The following is a 24,162-nucleotide window of genomic DNA, read 5'->3' on the forward strand; positions in this document are numbered from 1 at the left end:
GCAACCCCCCCCCCCCCCCCCCCCGCCGACTGTGTGTGCCCAGAACAAGCCAGGAGCTGGTGGCGCCATCTGCCAAGATGGGGACCACGGGAGGGACACGGTTGGAGGATGAAGTGGCATCCGTGGCTCTTCTGTGGGACAGGACGTGTTGGAGGCTCATGCGGTTCTTTTAGGGCGTGGGAAGAGGGGGAGATAGCGATGCAGACCCAGACCCCGAGGCCGGACTGTCGGAGGAGAGACAAGGGTCTGTGCTGCCAGGAACCTAGAGAACGATGTGCTTCAAGAAGGAAGGGACACGATCATTTGGGAAGTGGAGCAGGACGAGCCTGGAAAGCAGACTCCGTCTTCGGTCAGCGCTCAGGCACCGCCGGCCAGGGAAGGAACTGCACGGGGGCATGTGGAGAAGCGAGCTAAGGTGAATGACCTTAGGGGAGACGAGGGGTCATGGAGGACACCGACCTGGAGGGGAATCACGAAGGGCCACCTCGAAGCCCACTCCCCACCTCCCTTCCTCAGGAAACCCAGGCAGGAGTCCATGTGTCCTTGACCCTCACAGTGTTTCTGCCAAGGGCGAAATTTCCTGTCTCCTCTTCTTGCATTTCAATTAAAGATCATAAATTAGGTTACTTTAAACTAAAACTATTTAACTATTAATACCTTTTGGGGGGGTAGTAATGATGGTATAAAGGGATTAAAAAAGGCCTTTGGTTTCGGGGGGGCCTGGGCCCAAAGCTAGGTTGCCTCACACTCCCTCCACGGACTTGGGCAACGTACTTCCCCTCGTGCCTCAGTCTGCACAACTGAGTGCAGCGCGGGTTCACGAGGGCACGTGTGCGAGCCCGGCACCCTAGAGGCTGCGCACGGTTGCTCCACTTTCTTCTCCTCTTCCCATTTATACAAATACACAAAAAACCCGTTAATCTAATTATTACTGCGAGTGACAAGTCAGCCAACAGATTGGAACGTTAATGACACAATGATGACGGCTGTAATTGTTACCAACGAAAACAACAAAGTAGTAACGACTGATAAAAATGCACCACTCCGTCTAATGAGTATTAATAAAATACCATTTGATCCTTCTAATCCGATGGTGGCGACGCAGCTCTTCCACGAGTTCCGTAATCACAATGATGGTACATGAACAGCGATTAACCTCATTATCGTTAATAAAGGAACGGCAAAGAGTTATTCCCAATATCCACCTAGTTCCAATTGGCATAGATTCACGGAGCTGGATGGGATTTGAAGATGCGTGAAAATTACCGGCACAAATTAGCATGGCACTCACAGGGCTTATGTGGCTCAGAAATGTTTGCTTGGGGGGGTTGTTCATAATTTGTGTGTCCTTCCCCCTCGNTGAAAATTACCGGCACAAATTAGCATGGCACTCACAGGGCTTATGTGGCTCAGAAATGTTTGCTTGGGGGGGGGTTGTTCATAATGTGTGTGTCTTTCCCCCTCAGGATGTGGCTCCCGGGGGCAAAGCCGTAATGACTACCTACCTCGGCTGATTTCTTTTTCTTTTTTCTTTTTTTTTTAAAAGATTTTATTTGACAGAGAGACAACCAGCGAGAAAGGAAACACAGCAGGGGGAGTGGGAGAGGAAGAACCAGGCTCATAGCAGAGGAGCCCGATGTGGGACTCGATCCTGGAACGCCAGGATCACGCCCTGAGCCGAAGGCAGATGCTTAAGGACTGCACTACCCAGGCGCCCCCAACCTCGGTCGATTTCTGTGCAGAGGCCCAGGGCCCACAAGCCCACCCAGCCGGCCATCGCTGGGGCCAGCCCCTCCCCTGGCTACCAATCCAAGGGGTGTCTGTCCGTCCTGAGGGCCACACCCAGCAGCACGGCCTTTGCAAACCCTTGACCCTATGAGACACAGATTTCCATTTTCCTAAAAGGCGCCCAGGATACAAGAGCCACCGTCTACAGCATCACGCATGTGTCTATTTTTTCTAAAACATGCCAGCAGGTGAAATTTTTTTTCATCTTGGAAAAGAGGCACCAAAAGCATCTTCCAGGACGCCGGCTACCGTGGGGTCTAGGCTCTCTGCGGCTGCTGTGCTGGCTCATTCCAGGACGCGCAGAGCTAATTAAACTCTGAGCTCAGTTTCCTTAGGTTTTAACTGGGATCCGCATTCTTCTCTCACAGGTGGTTATAAACAACAGTTGCAATGATGTAGGAGCACTAAAGAGAGTGTCTGACAATGGCAGAAACGAAACACACTTTATCTCCCTTCCTTCTTCTCATCAGAGCAGAAAACCCTGCAGCAGAAGCAACCTGATTTTCCCGATCGGCGTAGGTAGGAGCCACCTCTGGGCCCCGAGAGAGGCTGCCTAGCTCCCCTCTCACCCAGAATCCCGCTCCCTGGCCTGTCTTCTCGACCTGCAAGTCTCTCTGTCCTGCTAACACATGGCTCCTCTGAGCACGCGCAGTGGCACCCAGACTTCACACCCTGCTCTGATTCACGAGCCGAGTCGGGCACACAGTGGGTCCTTTATAAACCCCTGTTGAATGGATGACCCAAAGAATCATGGAACAAGAGGAACGGTGGCAAAGGCCAGGAAAGGTGAGCATGCAGCTGGTTGAGAGGAGTGAGTCAGAGGAGACAGCCACAAGCCTGCCACAGCAGCCTCTCAGCGTGGGCGTGGTCGGCTGGCACAAAGCTCAGGGTCCACTGGGTAGGGATCCGATCAAGACTCCGGGCAGTCCACACTACAAGCTCTGAGTTGTCCGGCTCGGAACCGCTGAGATCCCCAAAGATATGAGAGTGCCCTATCTCTGGCAGAAGTCCTGCTGTGGAAAGCCTGGTCATGTTTATATGTACAGCATCCAGCTCAGTGCCTGGCTTTCAGTAAACATTCAAGGAAGGAAAGGAATTTCAAAGTGAAAGTGAAAGAAAGAAATACATTTTCCAAGGTAGAAGGGAAAAAAAAAGTTGTAGGAAGGGGAAAGAATTGTAGCTTAAAGTAATTTGATGGAGCTGCATGTATGCCGAATTCTTGAAATACACAAGCTTTGCTCGCTGGAAAGCAAGGTAATAAAACAAATGCGAAAGCACTCTATTTTTCACTGTTAACATCAAAATGCCACAGTGAATGTGGAATCTTTAGAAGACCACGAATTATGATTGATTTTATATTCCCTTATTGCATGCCATATCCGGACTGAATGGGGGGTGCCAAAATGAAGTCTGAGATCTCTGCAAGGTGCCCATCACTCACCAGGACACTTCACATGTCAGCANTGATTTTATATTCCCTTATTGCATGCCATATCCGGACTGAATGGGGGGTGCCAAAATGAAGTCTGAGATCTCGTGCAAGGCGCCCATCACTCACCAGGACACTTCACATGTCAGCAAGCAGTAAAAGCTGGTTTCAGAAGCACAGAGAGCCCCGTCTCTGGGGTGGGTGCCTTCCTGCTGGTGCCTGACTCGTGGAGAGGGAGGTGTGGAGGAACACGGGGATACTGAAGCCCACTGCTTTGTGAAGCTCAGGAAGGAGCCAGAGGGACCAGCCCGTTAATGCCCCTGTGCCCCTACTGGCCACTGCTGCCACCAGAACAGGACAGCGTCCCCACCTGGTGCTCCCCAGGCTTCGGGGACCTCATCACCTGGGCTACATCCCTGCTCTTCTCTTCAACCATAGTATTGCGCTCCCTTTGATTTTTATTGCTATTTCTCGCAAGTGGCATAACTCAAGTTCAGAAGGTTAAAAAACTTGCCCCAAATGTCCTAGCCGCAAAGCGGTGAGGCTGGGATTGGAAACTGGCCTGACTCCAGAACCATGCTCCTTCCCCTCACGCTGCTCTTCTCATGAATTTATTGATCCAAGGAGGGCTGGGGCAGGAGGATGGGGAGGAAGCTTCGATGCAGGAGGTGAAGAGAAAGTGAAGGGCAATCTGAGCGCCTGCCCCCATCAAACCCAGGCTCCCGGCGCTCTCCCACTTTGTACACACTAAGGGGGCGCTCATCGTGATGCAACATCTACACATAGGGGGGCCGAGAGGGTTCGGGGCGGGGGTCACCGGGGGAGTGAGGGAGGTGTCTGCTCAGCAGCTAGTAGCCCTGCGCAAGTCTCTCTGGACCTGGGAGTCTTGCCCCGTGATCTGTGAAATGATGGTGACCCTGAGTCGGCTCAGCTGGCAGGTGGCTTGGGGTCACGGGGGACCACGAGGGACGGCACATGTGTGGGAGCAGGGAGCTGGACAGAGCACGGGGTCAGAGGAAGTCCCACCAGAGCGGAGTCTGAAAAACCGAGGCAGCGAGGGGAGGAAGGAAGAGGAGGAGGAGGGTATCTAGGGAGCGAGACAGCACAGAGCAGAGTGCGAAGGGGGCCCTGACCCGGGCATTTTACAGGTAGGTAAACTGAGGCCCAGAGAGGGGGAGGGAGATGGCCAATGTCACAGTGGGTAGGAAGTCAGACACCAGAGCTCGGGGGTGTTGTCTTGTAGAATAGGGAGCCCTTGGGTTGTTCTGGTCCCTCAGTCGAACCCCTTCCAAACCTGGCTGCACAGTCCGGCTACCCCGGGCTCAGTATGGTGGGCTCCAGCCACACAGGGGCCTGTCCACACCGGCACACAGGCTGTGTCCCAAACCAGCTGTCCTTGCAGAGCCGAGCCCCTGCTGGGAAGGCCTCTCCTCCAGCCTCTGCCCGGCCAGCCACACCCTGTCCATCAACGGACACCTTGTCCAGGGCGCCGCTCCCTGTGCCTCACCGCTTCCCTTTCTCAGCACACTGGTCACCACAGTGTCACCACCGCCTGCCCTCCAGCAGACTGAAACTCCTCTAGGTGGCCATTCTCCTAGCACAGGAGTGGGAGGCTGAGGGAACCAGGGCAGACGGGAGGACAAAGGACCCCCTGAGCGTTCTTTCTGATGAGCTGACCATACAAGACGGGTTACCAACCTGAGAACAGGGACCCGATCGCTTCTTCCCTCAGAGGAAGCAGAGTCGTTAGGGAAGGGCGTGCAGAAATGGTAGTTACCTGTGGCCCCAGCAATCCAGGGGTTCCTGGTGGGCCCACTTCACCTTTCTTCCCCTGCATACAAAAGAAGGAGCAAAATTAACAGCAGGCAGGTAGCACCCAGAACCCGTGTAGTAACGTGTCAGTGGAAACGTCCATCTTGATTTCTCAGGCTCGCTGGTGGCAAACAAGGTCAGCAGGAGGCCAGGAAGGGTGTGAGTACCCAGGACAAGGGGAGCCACCCAAGGGGCCAAAGATGTTGAGGAACCACACAACACAGTCTGGTTTGTGCTGGCTCTGGAAGTGGCAGGAAGGAGGGGTGAGAGGCCAATCACACCAGTTCCCAGAGCTCACCGTGCCCACGCCACTGCCGGACCTGCCACCACCACCACTCCTGCACCCCTGCAGGGGCTTCCTGACCCACCGCCCTCCTTCCTAATCAGCCCGGATGCCTCCCCTTTCCCCCCAGATAGTCAGACTCATATTCTTAATACAGAAATCTGGTCTATCTTCTCTGCTCAAATCACTGCATTACTTCTCCACTCAGAGCAAAGTGTAATGGTCTCCCCTTCGTTCCACGATGGCATTCCCGCTACCTTCCCACCTCGTTTCCTCGTACTCTGTCCCTTACTCCTGCCACTCCGGTGTCCCTCCTCCAGGATGAAGGCACCAAACACGCTCCCACAGTGGGGCGAGGTCTTTCCACTGGCTCTTGCTTCTGCCCGGCATGCGCTCTTCCCAGGCCCCCACAGTCTCTGCTCAAAGGCCCTCTGTCTGCATGTCTACTCTGACCAACCCAACTAGGACAGCTCTCCACTGCCAACCCCTGCCCCTGCCCTGCCGTCTCCCCCTTTGTTTGCGTCACTACCAGATACACCGTTGATGTACTTATGTATTTGGTCATTGCCTGCCTGCCCATCCTGGCTGCGAGCCTTCTGGAAACAGGGCCTGGCTCTGTTTTTGTTCAGTGCCCTACCCAGGGTCCAGAACAGTGCCTGTCACATGGTGGCACCTCAATAAACATTGGAGGGCTGGATAAATAAATCGTTGCTTTGGGACTGATGTGGTCTTGAGTATAGACAATGGCAGGGGAAACAGCCATGCGGGGCAAGGAGGTGCCAGGACAGGAAGGCACAACCTGGATATCTGTGGGCCTGCAGAAAGGGCAGGTTGACCTGATTCACAAGCCCCAGACCAGCACCCTATGAGCCACGGACACAGCGGCCTGGAGGGGCAGTGAGGCCTAGGTCAGAATGTGTTTTCTTGACACTTGTCAGGTAGAATTCAAAATGTGGTCCCAGACACCTTCAGAAATGAGCCCAGCCTGGAGGCATTTGTCTCTGCCTCCATCTGATCCTGCTCTGATGAATGCAAACATCGGGGAGCTGATCGCAAGAGAGCTAAGAGCTACCAGCTCCCCTTCCTCAGGGAATGGAAACCAGACATCTTCAATTTTGTATCTAGACAGGCACCCCTCCACTTGCTGCCAGGTTATTCCACTGAGAGTCACAAGTTATTTACAAGATGAATAAACCATTTTCCTTCAAGGTCGGTGGAATGGCCTGGTGAGGAGTCATCAGAATTCAGAACCCAGGCCAGCAAAGTAACTCTGTTTAGTGGAAGAAATGGAGAAACGGATCATTGACTGGTTGGTACGAAAGAATCAGAGGGAAGCAGGAAGGATGTGAAGGTCTGGCTTGGGGTTGAGCAGAATTACTACCTAAAAGGACAATTTGATTGGGGTGCATGCCGGTGTCCCTCCTCAGATGACCCACCACCTTCAGGGGGGGTACAAGCTCTCAGCAGCTCCCCACTTCCCTCAAGTTTGGGGACCTTGTGTCACGACACTGCTGACACTCAGGGGGATAAGCCCCAGAGATGGTGACGACATCTGCAGGAGGCATGGAGGCAGGAGTTGCTCCCACACCAGGGAAGGAAAAAGACGTGATCTGGAAAAGGAGAACTATGGGCAGATAGGAGGGTCCAGTGAGGGAGAGAGAGGGAGAAGCAAGTGCCCCTCAAGAAGTGAATATCCCAGCATTAGGGTTTCAGCAAGAACGAAAAAACGAGGAAGTGGCAAGAGGCCAGAGGAAAAGAAGAAATTTGTGATCATAGCTGTGGTCACAAGTGGCATCATCTACCAAGGCATCAGCCACAGAAACATTAGGGTAACGTCTCTGGCCAGCTCCAGCACCCACGTTCCCACCTTCCCCACCCACAGCATCTGGAGCTGCCCCCAGTGCCTTCCCTCTTCCCTCCCACCCTCCTTCCCTCCCTTCCTCCTTTCCTTCTATCTGTCCATCCGTCCTGCCTGCCTGCAACCACAGGAGCCCAACCCTGCTCACATGCCCAGTCCCTTCCCTCCAGACTTTTCTGGGCCAACCTGTGCCTTCTACGATTTGCATTACTTGTCTATACATTAACCCTACGCGGGCGGGCGATCTTCCTTAAGGGACAAAGTTCTGTCTGAGTTACTTCCCGCCTCTAAAACGGTGAACGGGTCCTCCTTATCTAAAAGATGTAACATTTGAGCTGTTTTATTTGGAAATTGATAACCCTGTGGCTCCGACATGCCTTTCGATCTAGTGTCCAGTGTCCACACTCCCATCCCTAAGCAGCAGCTCAAGTGAGCTGCTTACCTTGGCCCCCAAACACCCCCCTCAAGACTTCAGGCCTCGGAGACTCTGCGCACGCTGCCACCTCTGTCTGTAACACCCACTCTCCATCTCAACCTGTCAAATTCCTCCCCAGGCCAGAGCCACCTTTTTCACGAAACCCCAGTAATACCGAGAAATGTGACAAAAACGTATTGAATACAGAGTCCCTGGTGCTGCCCGAGAGCTAATGAGCTGGAATTGCCACAAAGCTCGAAGTCAGCACTTAGGAGGACTTGGCCACTCACTGCAAGCAAAGGAACTTTCTGTGTTTCTTTCCGTGTTCCTTCCTCTACAATACTGTAAGGAAATGAGCTCAGGGGGCGCCTGGGTGGTACAGCGGTTAAGCGTCTGCCTTTGGCTCAGGACGTGATCCCGGCGTTATGGGATCGAGCCCCACATCAGGCTCCTCTGCTATGAGCCTGCTTCTTCCTCTCCCACTCCCCCTGCTTGTGTTCCCTCTTCTCGCTGGCTGTCTCTATCTCTGTCGAATAAATAAATCTTAAAAAAAAAAAAAAAAGAAAATGAGCTCAGAATCTAAGGCAGATGGGGAAGGGCAAGCCACTTAACTTCCTGAGTCTCAGTTTCCTCATGTAGAAAATTATAATAATTGTAATTATTTGAAAATATAGCTGTGGAAGAAATAATTCAATATCTGAGGAAGTGCTTTATAAGGAATAACAAAGCCTTACGCAAACACGACAGATCGCCACAGGAATGAGGAGGAACACGATGGCGGCTGATGAAGAAGAAATGGTAATAGCAGGATTTTGGCTCCTTGAAGTCCCTGAAGTAGGTAAGAGACTCTGTGTCCAAGAGCTCCGGATCCAAAACTGCTACCTCCCAGCAGCGCCAAAGAAATTACATGAGAAAATGCCCACAAAGTGCTTAGCACAGGGTCTAACATTAGGAAATGTGTAGAAGTGATCATGGCGCTGGTAGCAGGGATAGTGATGGTGGTGGTCATGGTGGTGATGGTGGTGGTGATAGTGGTGGTGATGGTGATGGTAACTAGTGAAAGTGATGGTGGTGGTGTAGTGGTCATGGTGGTGACAGTGATGACAGTGGTGACAATGGTGGTGTTGGTAATGGTAGTGATGGTGATGATGGTGCTGATGGCAGTGGTGGTGGTAATTATAATGGTGGTGTTGATGCTGGTGGTAGTGATAGTGATGGTGGTGATGGTGGTGGTGGTGGTAATTATGATGGTGGTGATGGTAATAGTGGTGATGGTGGTGATAACTGGTGACAGTGATGGTGGTGATGATGATGGTGGTTGTGGTGGTCACGGTGGTCATATGGTGACGGCAGTGGTGACAGTGGTGGTGGTGGTAATGGTGGCAGTGATGGTGATGATGGTGATGGCAGTGGTGGTGGTAATTATGATGGTGATGATGGTGGTGATGGAGGTGGTGGTGATAGGGGTGGTGGTGGTGGTTGTGATGAGGGTGATGGCGGTAAAGGCAGTGATGGTGGTAGCGGTCATGGTGGTGGTGATGGTGACTGGTGGTGGTGGCTGTGATGGGGGTGAAGGTGATGGTCATAACAGTGGTGGTGGTAGCTGTGACGGGCAGGGGTGAAGGTGGGAGCTCTAGCAGCGGTGGACACAGCAGCAGGAGCTACGTAACATCTGCCTTTTGGACCTATAATCGACTGTGGGGATTTGAGAAGTGCTGGCCAGAGCAACTTTTGCAGCAATAAAGAACTGTTTTACTAACAATAAGCCTATGTCTTGTCATTTTTCTTCTCTTCTCTTCTAAATTGCACCCAACACAATATCTGGGTAAGCATTTGTAATTTATCATGAGGGCAGATTATTCGAGCCATTCTGAACGCCAGGATGCTGAGCAGGACGGATATATCCAAGGCTGCCTATCTGCCCACGGAGAAGAGGAAGCCCATAAATCCAGAAGCGCAGCAATTCCTCCCCAGCCAGGACGAGTTAGCACAGCCATGTGCGAGCCCGTTACCAGCTGAACGCACTGCAAGTGCGAGCGATTCTAATATGTGCCGTATGGTCTTTTGCTCAGTTCCTATTCTCCATGCCTCCAAATGTCAAAGATGATTATTTTCTACCGGTTAGAGCTGAAACCAGGTGCTCAGGGAAAACCTAGGGTGTCCTGACATAAACCCTGGCTCTGTGCCACGAGATGAATCAAACAGTAGCCTGTGATCCAAACGATGCTGTTACCATCTGGTAGAGTAGGGAAAAGCAAGAGAAAAGGCTTTAAAAATTGAAAAGTAAAACAAAGTCGACCCAAGTTGCTAATGACAGAAGACCATCCTGGAATTACGAGAAACAGGAGCGGATGGATCTGATCACGGTCAGCACTGGGAGACTCTTGGCTCCAAAGGCAATGGCCAGAGATTAAAGCAGTGCGTAACAATGCACCCACCTAAGTGGGCACCGGCAGGTCCTAGATCTCTCCAAGGCATCCATCGCAAGGACTGCTAACAACCAGATGAAAATTCTGGTGTGCACATGGACGCACACGCCCACACACTGCCTCCTGAGGCCAAAACGGGGAAGGTCTGGAGCGAAGCGGACCGGAAGGAGTTGAGTTCTAATCCCTGCACCACTATTTATAGTCCATGTGATTTACACCCCTAAGTCTTGGTTTCCCTATTTGCAGAACGGGAGTAAAACTGCCCTACCTCACAGGATCCTTGCAGGAATTAGTGAGAAACAGGAGTGCAAACAGTTATCTCCCTAAGCACCTGCTGTGCGTGTCAGTCATTCAGCCACTGCTTTACACCTGCCACAGACCCTGTCTTCAAAGTATGATCCGAAGGTAACAGACTCAACGAGGCACATCATGAGACAACTGGGGATCACTCCACCATTAGAAAGAAGGGGGGCATCATATTTGGCAGGTCACTTCTTCGGCTCTCGCCTATTGACGAGAGAAGAGAATCCAGAAGGTCTTGAGAAAACATGATCAAAGGAACCAAAGGGATTGTCCCCAGCTTATGAGAAAGGCAGTGATGAAGGCCTGAGGGACCTGGAGCAGGTCATCTGATCTTTCTGGACATGAAGTTTCTCACTGTCCATCTCAGAGATCCCTTACCGACATGATGATTTTGTAATTTAGACATTCCAAATTCTGCATTAAATTTAAACGCCTAATGACATGGAATTCTCTTAAGCAAAAAATCTCTCCTTGGTTTGTCCAGAAAAGAGGAAAGAGAACATGTAGGCATTTTACATGGGACTCAGCTGCACAGAACACACTACACGTGAAGTGAGAGGAAAGCTACAGGCAGGACCGATTTCTTTAAAACAGAGCATGCCCTGTGGAAGGTCATGCCCTGGGTGACCAGATGCCCCATTCCAGGTCCCAGTCCTTCCAGCATCCACTGAGTCAGCCGCCCAGAGAGCAGCATGTGAATACGATCCACTCCCCCATGCACCCCGACTGTATCAGAGGCTCACTGTGACATTACATCTGCAGCTCAGCTTACACGCTTGGACCTGTTGTTTGTGTACTTTTCATGTGTTCATAAAAATATACACATTTTACAAGTGTGACATGCTCTTCTAGGTGCTACAGACGCAAAAATACAGAAGGTTCTCAAAGACCTACATTCTAATGAAAACAAAACAAACAAATACCAAGATAAGAAAAAATGTAAGTTCTCTACAAAAATTAAAATACGCCTGGGGTGAGTGTGGCAAGCTGTCTATTTTGGGGTGAATGATTAGGGCATGGAAGATTTTGGTTTTTTAAATCAACCCTGTGAATGCTTTTCGGTGTCCAAGTGCGTCAGTGGCCTCAAGCCAGGCGGGTTCTACTTCCAGAACATTCTGGGTTCAGATGCAATGGTAGCACTGCCCACTTAAGCCACGTAGCTGGGCTCCCCATCGATCTCTCCCAAATGCCTGGCTCAGACATGCAGGAGGAAAGCAGAGCCTCAGAGAGAGCAACAGGGTAGCACCCAGACCCCCCCGGAAGGCGGGAGCCCAGCCAGGAGATGATGGCTGTACCGCCCACGCTGGGGTGCCTCGTGTGCCACAACCCTGCGGGATGGGGATGCCATGGGGTGCCCAGCTCTGATCCTCCCATTTCACCATGTCATTGTGGAAAAATACCAGCTTTGTCCAAAATGAATGTGTTTACCTTGCCCTGGATTACACTGTCTGCCTGTTGCTAATCTCGAAAATAAAGGGCCGGATCACCTTCCCCAGCCCATCTATTTGTCTCAGTGTCTCGTTCCGGGGTCCTGCGGCTTGTCATTGTCTTGTGTCTTCCCTCTTCCCGCCTGCGTGTGTGCAGCGACATGATGCTCTGGCTGAGGCTGATGAGGAGGAAATGACAGGTCTCCACGAGGGAAGGAGAGAGAGCTAATTTTCTGAGTAAGTCATTCTGTCTTGGCTTTTCCTGACTCAGCCAGAGGCTGACTGGACAGGAAGCTGCTGCCGAGCCCACACCAACCTCAGGATGGGTCTCTGCCGTGTGTCTGCCCACAGCCGGACTAGCGACATGCACAGGATGAGTCAGAAACGCACGGAGGACGACTGGAGGCCAGGGGTCCCCAGACACACACACACACACACACACACACACACACACACACACGGTCACCAGCCTCCATTCGCTAGAGGGAGCAGGACAGGGGAGGAGCCCTCCTCCGTGCTCCTGGAACACGCTCTGTTAACACCTTGCCCTGCCCATGGCCATCAAGTCTGTCCCCTGTGCCAGACCCTGCATGTCCCCACTGCCCGGCACACCACTGGGATGGGGGCTCGTGCGGCCCCTGCCCCTGCTCTGGGCCACCGCCCTCCCTTCCTGCCCTCTGCAGCCTTCTCCTAACTGGTCTTCCTCTCCTGCAGTCCGTTCCCAGGGCGGAGGCCACACGGCCGTGGTACCACAACCCGGTTCCTCCACATCTGTCCCAAATCCCGTGGCGACCAAACTGCAGCCGGAAACCCGGGAGACCGTCAGGGATATTCTGACCACAAATTGCGTACGTGATGAAACTTTTTCATCAGTTTTGGTTGGGATGATGGTGTTATAGTTTTATTTCTTTTACATTCCCTTATCTTTGAGAGAGAATGATGTAATGACATTTGGGGTGGCTTCAAATGGACCCCGGGGCCGCTGGAGGTGGTCTCGGACATAAATTAAGTTGACCAATGACTTGGGAAGTGTTGAGATGGGTGTGGGGCATATGAGGGTCCATTTTATATTCTTTCTACTTTTGTATATTGTTTTTCATAGTAACCGTTTTGAAAACATTCAGTAGGCCCACATTTCTCTGACAGGAAAAGGCCAAATCCTCATAATGGCCCCCAGCAAGCGACGTCACTTGCTGCCCCGGTCCTCTGACAGACTGCCTCCCGCCGGCCCCTGGCTGGTTATAGCTGCAGGTCTCTCCACTCAAACACTCGTCTGCGTGGCCTCGGCCTTGGGCCTTAGCTGCCTCACCCACCTAGCACGCACCCCCTTGGCTACTGGCCTGGCCAGCTCCCCACCTGCTGAGAGCTGCCCAAACTGTCCATCCCACGGGCCCTTCCTGCACCGGGTAGGTGCTAAGGTGATGTTTCTCTTCCCTTGCCCGCCCTGGAGGTAATCAGCAAGGGGCAGGAATCTCCTCACCGAGGGATCCCACTCGCATCCAGCACTGTCTAGCACCCAGATGCCCTGAAAACACATGCTGAATGGATGACCGTGGGGAGGGGAGGAAAGGGGAGAAGGGGGGGCGCGGATGGGAGGGGGGCTGGGGGCTGGAAAAGGAAGAGGGACTGGTGCAGGATCCCCAGTATGACGGATGCTGGCAGAGCCTGAACCAGAGAAGAGCACCACAGCCCTGTCCCTTACACTGAGGCATCCCCGAGCTGGAGAACAGGGAGGGCAGATAAAAGCTGAAAGCAGGAGCTAGTGTCCAGGGCAGGACGTCCTCTCCAGGGGGCACGTCCTGAGCCTGCGTCACCCTCTCCCAGGAGCCCATCTATTCCTGCTGAACAGCACTGGCTCCCGAAAGGCCATCTCAACACCCCCTTCCCTTTCCCCAGCGCCCACTCCGTCCCAGCTCCACACCGCAGTGTCCCCACCCAGGCATTTGGGTTATCCGTCCATATGTCCATATTTCTCTAGCCCCTCCAGCTGTGAGCTCCTGGTGGTTGAGATGGTAATCTCTTCACACATTCCCAGGGCATTTAACTGAGTGCTCCTGCATCATAAGAGCACGACAGGGGCTTTGTGGGCAGACACAGGGGAGGACTGAGACATCAGGCTTTAGAGAGACACAGTCCTGGGTACACATCCTCCAGAGGTGGTCGGGGCGGTGTTATATCGAAGGCTTTCCTTCCTCTCTGCAATGGGGGACGACACTGGCACATGGAGCTCAGCACCTCAATAAGGTACCACCCCCTCCCCCTGGTTCCTTCTCTGGGTCTCCTTGCTTTTGCCCTCAAATCTCCATTCCTGGTGCATGCATCCAACTTCCAGCGTTGGAGTCCTGGCCAGTGTGGAGGCTGGAATATGGGTGGCTGGCATTCCTCTGAGGGGTAAAAGGTACTTCTGGGGATGACAACAGCCATCCTGGGGAGCCCACAAACACTTGCTGGGTGCCAAGAAGTCACAGCCAAGGCAGCATGAGCCTCGACAAGCAAGAGGCTTGTCCTAGCAAGAGGTGTCCTCTCCCCTTTCTAATCAGAGTCAATCAGGTAGAAATGTAGTTTAAAAAGGAAAAAAACCCCTTTGCAGTCATCTTTGTATCAAGAGTTCCACTCAGCATCTAATTCTATGTTAGGAAAAGTAATGTTTGCAGAAGCTCAATACAAGGTGAATTCAGGTTCCCCTAAACATCAATTACATAACATACAAAGATTGCTGTTTTCTCTTAAAAGACCGTGCGTGAGCATGTTGGCAGAGTGGGAGTCATGACAGCTGCCACGTCTGGCTGCCCACCAAGGCCGCAGCCCATCCTGAGCACATTTTCTCCCCAAAACCAGGCCGGTGGTGATGCCTTCCATTGTAACAGAGTAAACACACTCAGAGAGGCTGGGTGACTTGAAGGGTCATACGGCTGCTTGGAAGTGGGGCCAAGCTTCAAACCCAGGTGCATTCTACTGCAAAGCCCAGGATCCTTGCATTACAGGAGGAAGCAACCTGGCTTTGAGTGGGAAACTGAGGCCAGGGCTGGTGATGCTGAATGGGGCATGGCACATCCTTCTAACGGGGTAAGTGACTTCCCACATTCCCACCTAACCTCTCCGTCACAACACCTTTCCACATCTCAGCTAGCCTTCCAAATAAGTTCCTCTTAGAATCTTTAGGGTTTAAGACAGTTGTAGACCAAAGAAGGAAGTTCACTGTGGGGGGAGAGGGTTGGGCCAGGTGGGAGTCTGTTGAGTCATAAAGCAGGTCACCCAGTTTCAGAATTGAGGACATAAAGTGTGATCAGAGGGTGCGTCCAACCCGGACACAGAGTGAAGCCAGGACACATCGGTAATACTGTCCACTTCGCTGAGCTAGAGACTCTCTAGGCTAGAGAGGGCGCAGATGGGGCTGGAGAGCCTCTGCCAGATGCAAGACCCCCATTTCCACCCATCTGTTGGTGGTCACCCGGCCTCTGACTGAACATATCCAGGGGCGGTGGACACACTACCTCCAGGGGCTGCCCACCCCATCTTTGGCAATGGTGCCCCCTCAGTCAGTCTCCATGTGAGCCAATAAGAGACGCTCCAGGCTTAAGCACTAGAGGTCAGCATTGACCCGAGTCCCTACTCCATGCCAGGCACCGTGCTAGGAACTGGGGGGCCTCAGAGTCAGGGGTCAGTCTCAGTGACCGTGGGGACCCCGAAGAGGGCACCTAAGCCAGGTGTACTCTCCATCCCCCTGTCTTAAACCACAGGACACTGTCAGGAGCTGTGCTTACTGGTGAATAAAACCCGTAAGGTAGGTACAATCTGGCTAAAAAAATGACAGGTGCTTAATGAAATTAGATTAAGTTAAATTAAATGGAATACCATGAGATATTATGATATTCAATAATGAAACGGATGTTTAAAGTAGCTAAGAGCCTATTGACAGGTCTCTATCCTTTCCCTAATCCTTATTGTTAATTCTTTCCTGGAGACTTAGCTCAAATATCACCTCTTCAAGAAGTCCTGGTTGCCTCGCAGGCCGGGTCAGCTGCCCCTTCTCTCTGTTCTCTCAGCACTGGGCTTCCTTCTGCCGGGGCTCTGAGCACACAGAGCTGTGGGGTTCCATATACATGATTCACAGCAGCCAACAGGCTCCTCTCCACGTCCCCAGGACCCCGCTCCAGGCTGAGCTCAGAGTGGACGTCCACCGTGTTTGACGAACAAAATCTAACCCTTCAATCAGCTTCCAGTATTCATCTCAAGCTCAGGAGGCTGGCACCACATCCTCTGTCTGAGACGCTGATGTGGGGGCCCAGTGAGGGTGAGCTGGGGATCGGAAGGGAAAGACATGTTACTCACCCGGAGACCTTGTAAACCAGGAGGTCCGTCCTTGCCTCCGGGACCCATCAGACCCTTTAGGAGGAGCAGAAAGAAAAAAAAAAGAAAGAAAGAAAGAAAAAAGAAAAGAAACAATGGTCAATGCAGAGTTCAACACCACAGGCTGCACTTTGCCTTCTCATGCTCATTGGGTAGGAAATACCATTCCATTTCAATAGGGAGACTGGGAGGTCAGGAGGGGAAAAAGTCCTGTCCCTGTAACACTTTAAAATATGTGCATGTATCTGGCCTAATCAAGTATGTTTAGCAATCAAGAGGGAGGCAACATCATTCACACTTTTCAGATGAACACACTGGGGCTCAAATGCCTTGCATTAGTGCTTTGCATAAAGCATGCACGGAAGTCTCTGGAACCCAAGGGTCTTTCGCTGTAAAGCCAGTGCCACTGTCCCTGTATGTTGCTGTCTCAGCAAGAACTAGCTTGGGTTATGGGATGCGGTCAACAGTGATATGCAACATAGGGCTGTCTGGACAAATGAATGAAATTGCCTAAGACAGATCAGTTTCAATTAAGCAAGGAACACTGCTGCAGGAAGGGTCCTACTGACCTGATAATTCAAGTCATATCCCCTAAGCCCCCCCCCAATACACACATCTGCTGCATGACCTCACACCAGTTCCTTGGCGTCCGTGAACCTCAGATGGCTCATCTCGGAGGTGAGGACAATATAACCTACTTACCAAGTGGCTGTGGGGACCACGTGGAGAATGGGCACAAGAGCCTGGACAGAGCACCCCCCCGACCTCCTGACCACACCCTGATTCACACCCACATGATGGCAGCTCTAGGAGGAAGGCACACAATGGGAGTGGGAGAATGGGGCCCTCAGCTCTGTGCCGCGATCGTCAACCTCCCGGGTGAATGCTGGTCAGACGCCCCCCCCCCACCGCCCTGCAATAAACACTATCGTACAAAGAGCTACTATTGCTGAGTTTTGCATGACTATGACGTAACCACACTGGATTCAGATCCATATTCTTTTCTCTTAACAACACCGGGGATGCAAACACATGAATGGAAACCCACAGGAACCACAGGCTAAATCTTCTTTCCTCATAAGGGTTATCCCGTTGAGCTTGGGGCACACGGGGTGGGAAGACCCTGCATAAGTGAGTGAAAGTTCCTTGAGCATCAGCAGACACATGGGATCTGTGCAGCTTGCCCTTCTTTATTATGCTCAACCAGACGTTGATGAGACTGCCAGAGCCTGTCGCATCTCGGGGGAAGGTGAAAGCTGCCAGCCTCCCGGACCGCTCCAGCATTTGGATGCAGAATGCCACACACGGTTTTCCATTTAGAGAAGGGGAAACATTTTCTTCTCTCTGGGACTGCTGAACACAAACTCCAAAATTTTCCATCCTCCCCAGAAGTCACTGAAGCCAGCTTCTCCGTTTGAATCAATCCAATGAATATTTAGGCAGCAACGGCTCTGCGGAAGGCCCTGGGCCAGGTGCTGCTGGGGATTCAAAATAGACAGACGTTGCAACCGATACGGGTACGGGGCTTACTAGGGCTGCGCCGAGCCCTGCCTTGCACACTAGCTCACGTGGCCCACATCACACAGTCACGGGCATGATGATGATGATGACAGTGATGACGATTTCTGGGCGGGGGTAAAGCACAGGAGTATCAGGCAGGATGAGCAATGTCGGCAAAGACACAAAGCTACTTGCTGGAAGAAGTGGGACAGGAGACCTGATGTTGCAGCTGCATTGCAAGCGCCGTGCTTCAGTGCCCGTGCTGCTCCTTGTGAGCTCACACTGTGGTCAGCCCCCCTTTCACGCCCCTCTTGAACAGCTGTGGGGGGGCCACAGCTCGTAAGCACACACTAAGTCCCCACCATGAGATAAATGGAGGATTTAGAGAGGGGAGACATTGTCCTGGCCTTCAGAATCTTTTAGTCCTGGGCTCTCCTCATGGGGNCACTGTGGTCAGCCCCCCTTTCACGCCCCTCTTGAACAGCTGTGGGGGGGCCACAGCTCGTAAGCACACACTAAGTCCCCACCATGAGATAAACGGAGGATTTAGAGAGGGGAGACATTGTCCTGGCCTTCAGAATCTTTTAGTCCTGGGCTCTCCTCATGGGGCCCTCTTTGCAAAAGGCTTGGGGGAGGCTGTTGTGTTTCTGAGCTCCCTGCAAGGGAATTAATTCCATCACCAGGTACTGCTCTAAGCCTCATTCTAGGGAGAGCATCTATATGGAGGACAGCTTCAGAACGCCGGACAGCTCCTTCCGGAGCTGCAGGGCTGAGGCATTCTAGCGTTTGAACTTGCTGAAGATTCGGGACCATGTCCTTGTCCTATACGATGGAATGCAGGAACGGGACGCTCAGAAATCTCATTAATCTTCTAGAGACTGCAAGTGCTTACTCATGGTTATTTTTTCCATCTCCTTCATTCAACCAGGAGATCAGCCCATGTGTTTTCGCCCCTCTACCTCCAGCATTAATATTTAGCCACAAATGTTTAAGGTTTCTTCCTTCTTTCCCCTGCCCACACTCTTACATTCATCATAAGAAAATCTGCACAAAGGGGAGGATCCAGAGTGAGAGGTCAAGAAGGCTGCCTCAGGGTCAAGCACGGCTGGGCACTGTTAGCTGCTTCTTCCTTAGTGGGGGCCATGAAGGAAATAATTCTTCTTTATACATTTTAGGAGAAGTATGGCTGCCTTGTGCACTCATGGGCTTGACAGTCGGACAAATCTGGGTTCAAAGGTCAGTTTTGCTTCTGAATAGCTGGGTGACTGTGCACAGTCCACTCAATATCTCTGCACCAAGATCTTCATTGGCAAAACAAAAAGAATGACTTCACCCTTGAGATTTAACAAGCATGTTCGCACATAAAAATACACTATAGTAGAGAGGCGCCTGGTGGCTCAGTCGGTTGAGCGTCTGACTCTTGGTTTTGGCTCCGGTCGTGAAGTCTGGGTCGTGGGTCTCTGGGTCAAGCCCCATGTGGGATTCTGTGCTCGGTGCTGAGTCTGCTTGAGATTCTCTCTCTCTCCCTCTGCCCCTCCCCTTCTGCACACGCTCTCTCTCTCTCTAAAGTAAATAAATAGATCTTTAAAATATACACATATATGCATATGTATATACACTATAGTATAGACTTCCAGCACTTGCCAATTTTAGATCTGAAATATATATGCCCACATGCACTGAGATCCAAGCATGAGAGCATACTGTGCTACCTGCCTTTTCTACTGTGAATCTCCCAACAGTTATCATAATGGTGAGGAGCTCTGGAAAGCAAGCCTTGGCAGATGAAACAAGACATCCAAGGTTACAGAGACAGAAGGCAGCTCTTCTGACTTGAACTTTTTGGTATGGAATTGCTCTAATTATACTGGACTTTAACATCTGCTAGATTTCTTCTGCTTTTACCCCAACAAAACCATACACACTTAGCCTAATGAGGGATGAGCCCCGATGGCTTCATATAAAATTGATTTATGAACCTTTCAAAATAAGAGTTGTCTTGTTTCCTTTGTAAAATACGGTCATTTGAAAGGGGCTGCAGCATGTTGCCAGGAGGAGCACGGTGAAATCACTGACCTGTGGAATTTACTGCATGCTCATTAATTATCCTTCGTATCTGAACTCCCATCACAAAAGGATCAGAGTCCCTTGGAATGACCTCTTCCCAAATGGTTATTTACATATCACTAAATCCATTACAGTCGAGAACCCAAAGGCTGAAGCTTTCCTGGACACTGAGAAGTGAGTTTGAATCAGATCCAGGGGAGAAGCAAGTATGCACTGGAAAAGATTCGCCTAGCACTGCAATGTCCAATGACTCTGTTTTATCTATAAGGAAACGAAGGGGCACCAGGTTGCTCGGTCAGTAGAGCGTGCGGCTCTTGATCTCGGGTTGTGAGTTTAAGGCCCACAATGGGACTGGAGCCTACTTTAAAAAAAAAAAAAAAGAACCTAAAACACTAGACTGCCCACGAGAAACCCCACTCGTGGCCTGCTTAGGACCGGGCCTGTGAAGGCAGACTTGCTGGGTCTCAACTTCAGCTCCACATTTGGGAACCGCCTAATGGAAATTTCACTTGTCGGGGCTCAGCTTGCTCCCATGCATGATGGTGACACCAGCATCTGTCACCTGGGGAGACAGGACCAGCTTCTGCAATGTCACAGAGTTCAGAAGGGGAAACCACTGTTTTCCAGACCTAGAGGTGTTCAGAGCAGACCCCAGGCTAGGAAGGTGACTTACCGGAGCTCCTGGTGGCCCAGGTGGGCCCTGGTGACCCCGTGGTCCTGGAGCTCCCTGGTAACAGAAGCCAAACACGCATTAGCCATGGCTCCCCCTTCCCCGTGACTCATGACCCTTTGCTGACCCAGAGTCTACATCCAGAGTTCCCAAAAGGGACCCAGAGATACAGAGTGGGAATTAGCCTTCCTGGTGGAAAATCAACTTGACCCATCTCTGGGAGGCTCTGTCTGGCCTCCACAAGCCGCTCTGACCCCATGGCTGTGGCCTTTCTATCCCTGCTCCCACCTGGAGCCCTGCCTGGGGAGGACCGTATTCCCCTTACCTGCTCACCCTTCAGGCCCTCTCTCTGCACCTGTGGGACAAACCATGAGTCAGCAGAGGTGGTGGTGTTTTCTCAATAGTCCTCTCCCTCAGTTCCATCAAGGGTATTCACACAGCATGCTGTAATGCAGCAATTCCTGACTTTCTCTGATTTCACTGCACTTAGAGTGTGGAAAGCCTTGTATCATTTGGAGAGTCAAGGACTCTTCCAAATACACAATCCCATCAGCACTGGGGTCTGTGGTTCCAGCCCCTGGGTAGGGCTGCACACTTACCACGGAGCCCGGTACACCAGGAGGTCCTGCAGGCCCCACGTCACCCTGCACAGAAATGACAAACATTTCAATGGCATACCTCCTGCCACCCTCCTCTTCCAGTCCCCGCCCCTCGGAGGCCCTTGTTTATCCACGCGAGCCCACGGGACCACTTCCTCCTCTGCTCTCAGACTCATGCTGGATCTCCCTCCCTCCTCGTGGCAGATTTGCTCAGATTTTCTGTGTCAAGATCAGAGGGGCCTTATTTTCTCTTTGGTGCCTGGTCAGGGCCTAGATCTGGCTGGTGTTCTCCCAGCCATTTTCTGCTCAAGAGCAGCTCCTGGTCCACTATTCGGTGAGCACCTGCTTGCACCAGGAGCCACATCGGACACGGCCAGAGCGGTCATTACACCTTATGGCGCATCCCTTGCACCAAGTCCCTGGTTCAGCATGTGGTCAGCACTTACTGTTTATCAAATAAGTCACACAGATGCTGTGATCACACCCATCCGTCTTCACCAAGTCATGATGTACAAGAGACTTGTTTTGTGCCGGGGTCACGCGGCCCGTGACGGCTGTGGGTGCATCAGATCGCCGCGGTGTGAGCTATGCCTCGGTTTACGTGGGACGTATTTGTTGACTGTGCAATAGCAAACCCTTCACCGCGCTTACTCTCACGGCCCATAGGTAAACCAGCTCACGACTTGCAGCCGACGTCCCGTCACGTGGCTTGGGGACACACCACTTTTCATTTTCCCTTGAGGCTAGCTCAAGGAGCATGGGGAAGCATGGAAAGACTAGTGCTGAATAAACTGGCAAAGAACGACTGAGTCACTGAATAAATACGAAAGCATCTCTTAAATTCCAGCGCGGAGGCATCAGAATGAGTGGCTCCAGGCAGGCGTGCTGTCCCGCGCTACATTCGAGGTCCTATTCTATGGACAGGCCAGGTTTTCCCTGACACTGAACAACCCCATGGTCCCCGCTGGCTGTCCAAGACTTGGAAAAACATCTCTGTTTACCCAGCACCAGGCACCCAATTAAATGTTCTTTTAATAGACTTTATTTTAGAGTGGTTTTGGCTGCACAGCAAAATGGAGGGGAAGGGACAAGTTAATGAATGTCAGCCCTCTTTGTTCTCCCTTCCTCTTTGTCTCTCACACACAGTAACACGTCCTACCTCAGAAACATCTCTCTGTTCTAGTTTTTTTTCTCTCCATGGCACCACTAACCACACACACACACGCTCACACACACACGCCATATTTCACCGTTGTGTATCCTCTCCAGATGCTTCCGTGACGTGTACACATGACCATCGCCAGGCCCTCAGACCCCAGTGGCACCTCTTCTCTCCATTTCTCCATAAACACCTCTCGGTCCCCCCAAGCAGGATGACATTTTCCCTCTGTTCCCGCGAACCTTATTACTACTTTGGTAATGTGATTGCTAGAAGCCATTCTGAACTCTTCGGTACCTCTGTGTGGCGATCTTATCTTATAGCAACAGATATGAACGAGAGATCATCAGTCGTATGTGGGAGCATCATCAATCCTTTGGGGTTCATGACTGCATCCCCTTTCTTTTATCGCCACTAGGGCTCCCTACCACAGTTACTTTGTGGTGTTTATTGTTGTACACATCGTCGTTATTATACCACAAAAGCGAATGTTCCGTGATAGTCATGAAATTTATCAATACAGGCTTTCTCATTTGCTCAGGTCATTTTACAGAAGAAAAGCGCCAACGTCCCGACATATGACGTCACTCTTAAGGAAGGCTAAGATCCTGTAATTCATCCATAATAACTGTGAGCAGGCAGCCGATAGAGATGGGAGCCTTTCCATCCGCCGGGCCTTGTTTGAAGGACTTAGGGTCAAGCTCTCCCCCTCTGACATTCTTTCCCATCTTAGAGACAAGCAGACTAAAGCAAAGGGATGTGTAGTAACTTGTTCAAGGTCAAAAAGCTAGTAAGTAATAGAACCAACAGTCTGTCCTCGAGTCATTTCATTGCACGATGTAAGTGACGCATTTTTGCAATGGTCATTTTAGCTGTTGTGGTGGTCAGCCTCCCCGATGGCCCCCAGCGGCCCACGCCTCCTTGTGGGGACCTCCCACCCTGTACCAGTGCTAGGCTATGGGACCAACAGCACACAGCAGGACGGACGTGGTGTGGCCTCCAAGATGAGGTTATGAACCTGACAGTGGCTTCCACGTGGACCCCCCTCACCCCCAACCTCAGGTCACTCGCCATTCACTCCAGGGGAGGCAATGTCCCCTCTTGTGCACAGCCCTATGGAGAGACCATGTCATGAGTATGTAAAGTCTCTGGCCTGCAGCCATCAAGGAGTCTAGGCCTGACAATCATGTGTGTGAGCTCAGAAGCGGGTTCTTCAGCTCACCACAGCCTGGCTGGCAGCCTCACATGGAAGACCCTGGACCAGGATGACCCAACTATGGGTACACTGCGTACCTAGATCCTGGCCTTCAGAGACTGCGTGAGACCACATGATCGTTGCTTTACCCTTCTAAGGTTCAGTAAGATTGTCATGTGCCAACAGATACCGGCCACCAGCATGGCACCTTAACCTGGCCTGAACAGTGCCACCCCGACCCTGAGATCTCCAGTGAATGGCTGCGTGGGCAGGCAGCTCGCAGGCCTTACTGCAAGGCCACTCCAGGGTCTCCAACAAGACACCCTACTCTTCTGGGCTCCCTTCTCTCATCTGTAAAGTGAAGGGGTGTAACAGACCAGCTCTGCGGTTCCGATGACTTTCGCAGATGGTAAAACATCTGAGATTTATCTCCATGACGTTCACTGAGAATGCGCTGAGAGACATCCAACCACCTGAGCATCCCTGGTTTCCTGATCATTCCAATGAACGACCCAAATACTACCACGACCCCATGACCTTGTCTTAGCACTTCTGCTGTGTTCATCATAATAGGCATTAGCTCAGCTGTTGCCCAAACTGCAGGGGCCAAAAACATCTATAAATGAGGTGGAAGGTTGGGATCTCTCTCTCTCTCTCTCTCATTCTCTCTCTCTCTCTCTCATTCTCTCTCTCTCTCTCTCTCATTCTCTCTCTCTCTCTCTCTCTCTCTCTCTCACACACACACACACACACATACACGCACATGGGCAATGGCAGGAGTTACCTACATCCAAACTTCAAGGATCATTCCCTCTCAGGGACTTGAAATAAACTACTTATTTTAGAATTTAGCATCCCCTGTCAAGGAACTGTGAGAA

General features: G+C 51.7%; 1 protein-coding gene across 1 annotated transcript in view; it reads right to left on the minus strand.

Annotated features, from left to right (window-relative positions):
• The window catches only part of COL22A1 (collagen type XXII alpha 1 chain), a 235,160-nt gene that overhangs the window by 116,095 nt on the left and 94,903 nt on the right, over nt 1-24,162 (minus strand). The window contains exons 18-22 of the mRNA XM_034668525.1: nt 20,931-20,975; nt 20,657-20,686; nt 20,335-20,388; nt 16,077-16,130; nt 4,995-5,048 (exon numbers count right to left, since the gene is read on the minus strand). Of these exons, the coding sequence (XP_034524416.1) occupies nt 4,995-5,048; nt 16,077-16,130; nt 20,335-20,388; nt 20,657-20,686; nt 20,931-20,975 (237 nt within the window). The remainder of the gene's footprint in view (nt 1-4,994; nt 5,049-16,076; nt 16,131-20,334; nt 20,389-20,656; nt 20,687-20,930; nt 20,976-24,162) is intronic.

This window comes from Ailuropoda melanoleuca, chromosome 9 (assembly GCF_002007445.2).
Source record: "Ailuropoda melanoleuca isolate Jingjing chromosome 9, ASM200744v2, whole genome shotgun sequence".
NCBI classification, from domain to species: domain Eukaryota; kingdom Metazoa; phylum Chordata; class Mammalia; order Carnivora; family Ursidae; genus Ailuropoda; species Ailuropoda melanoleuca.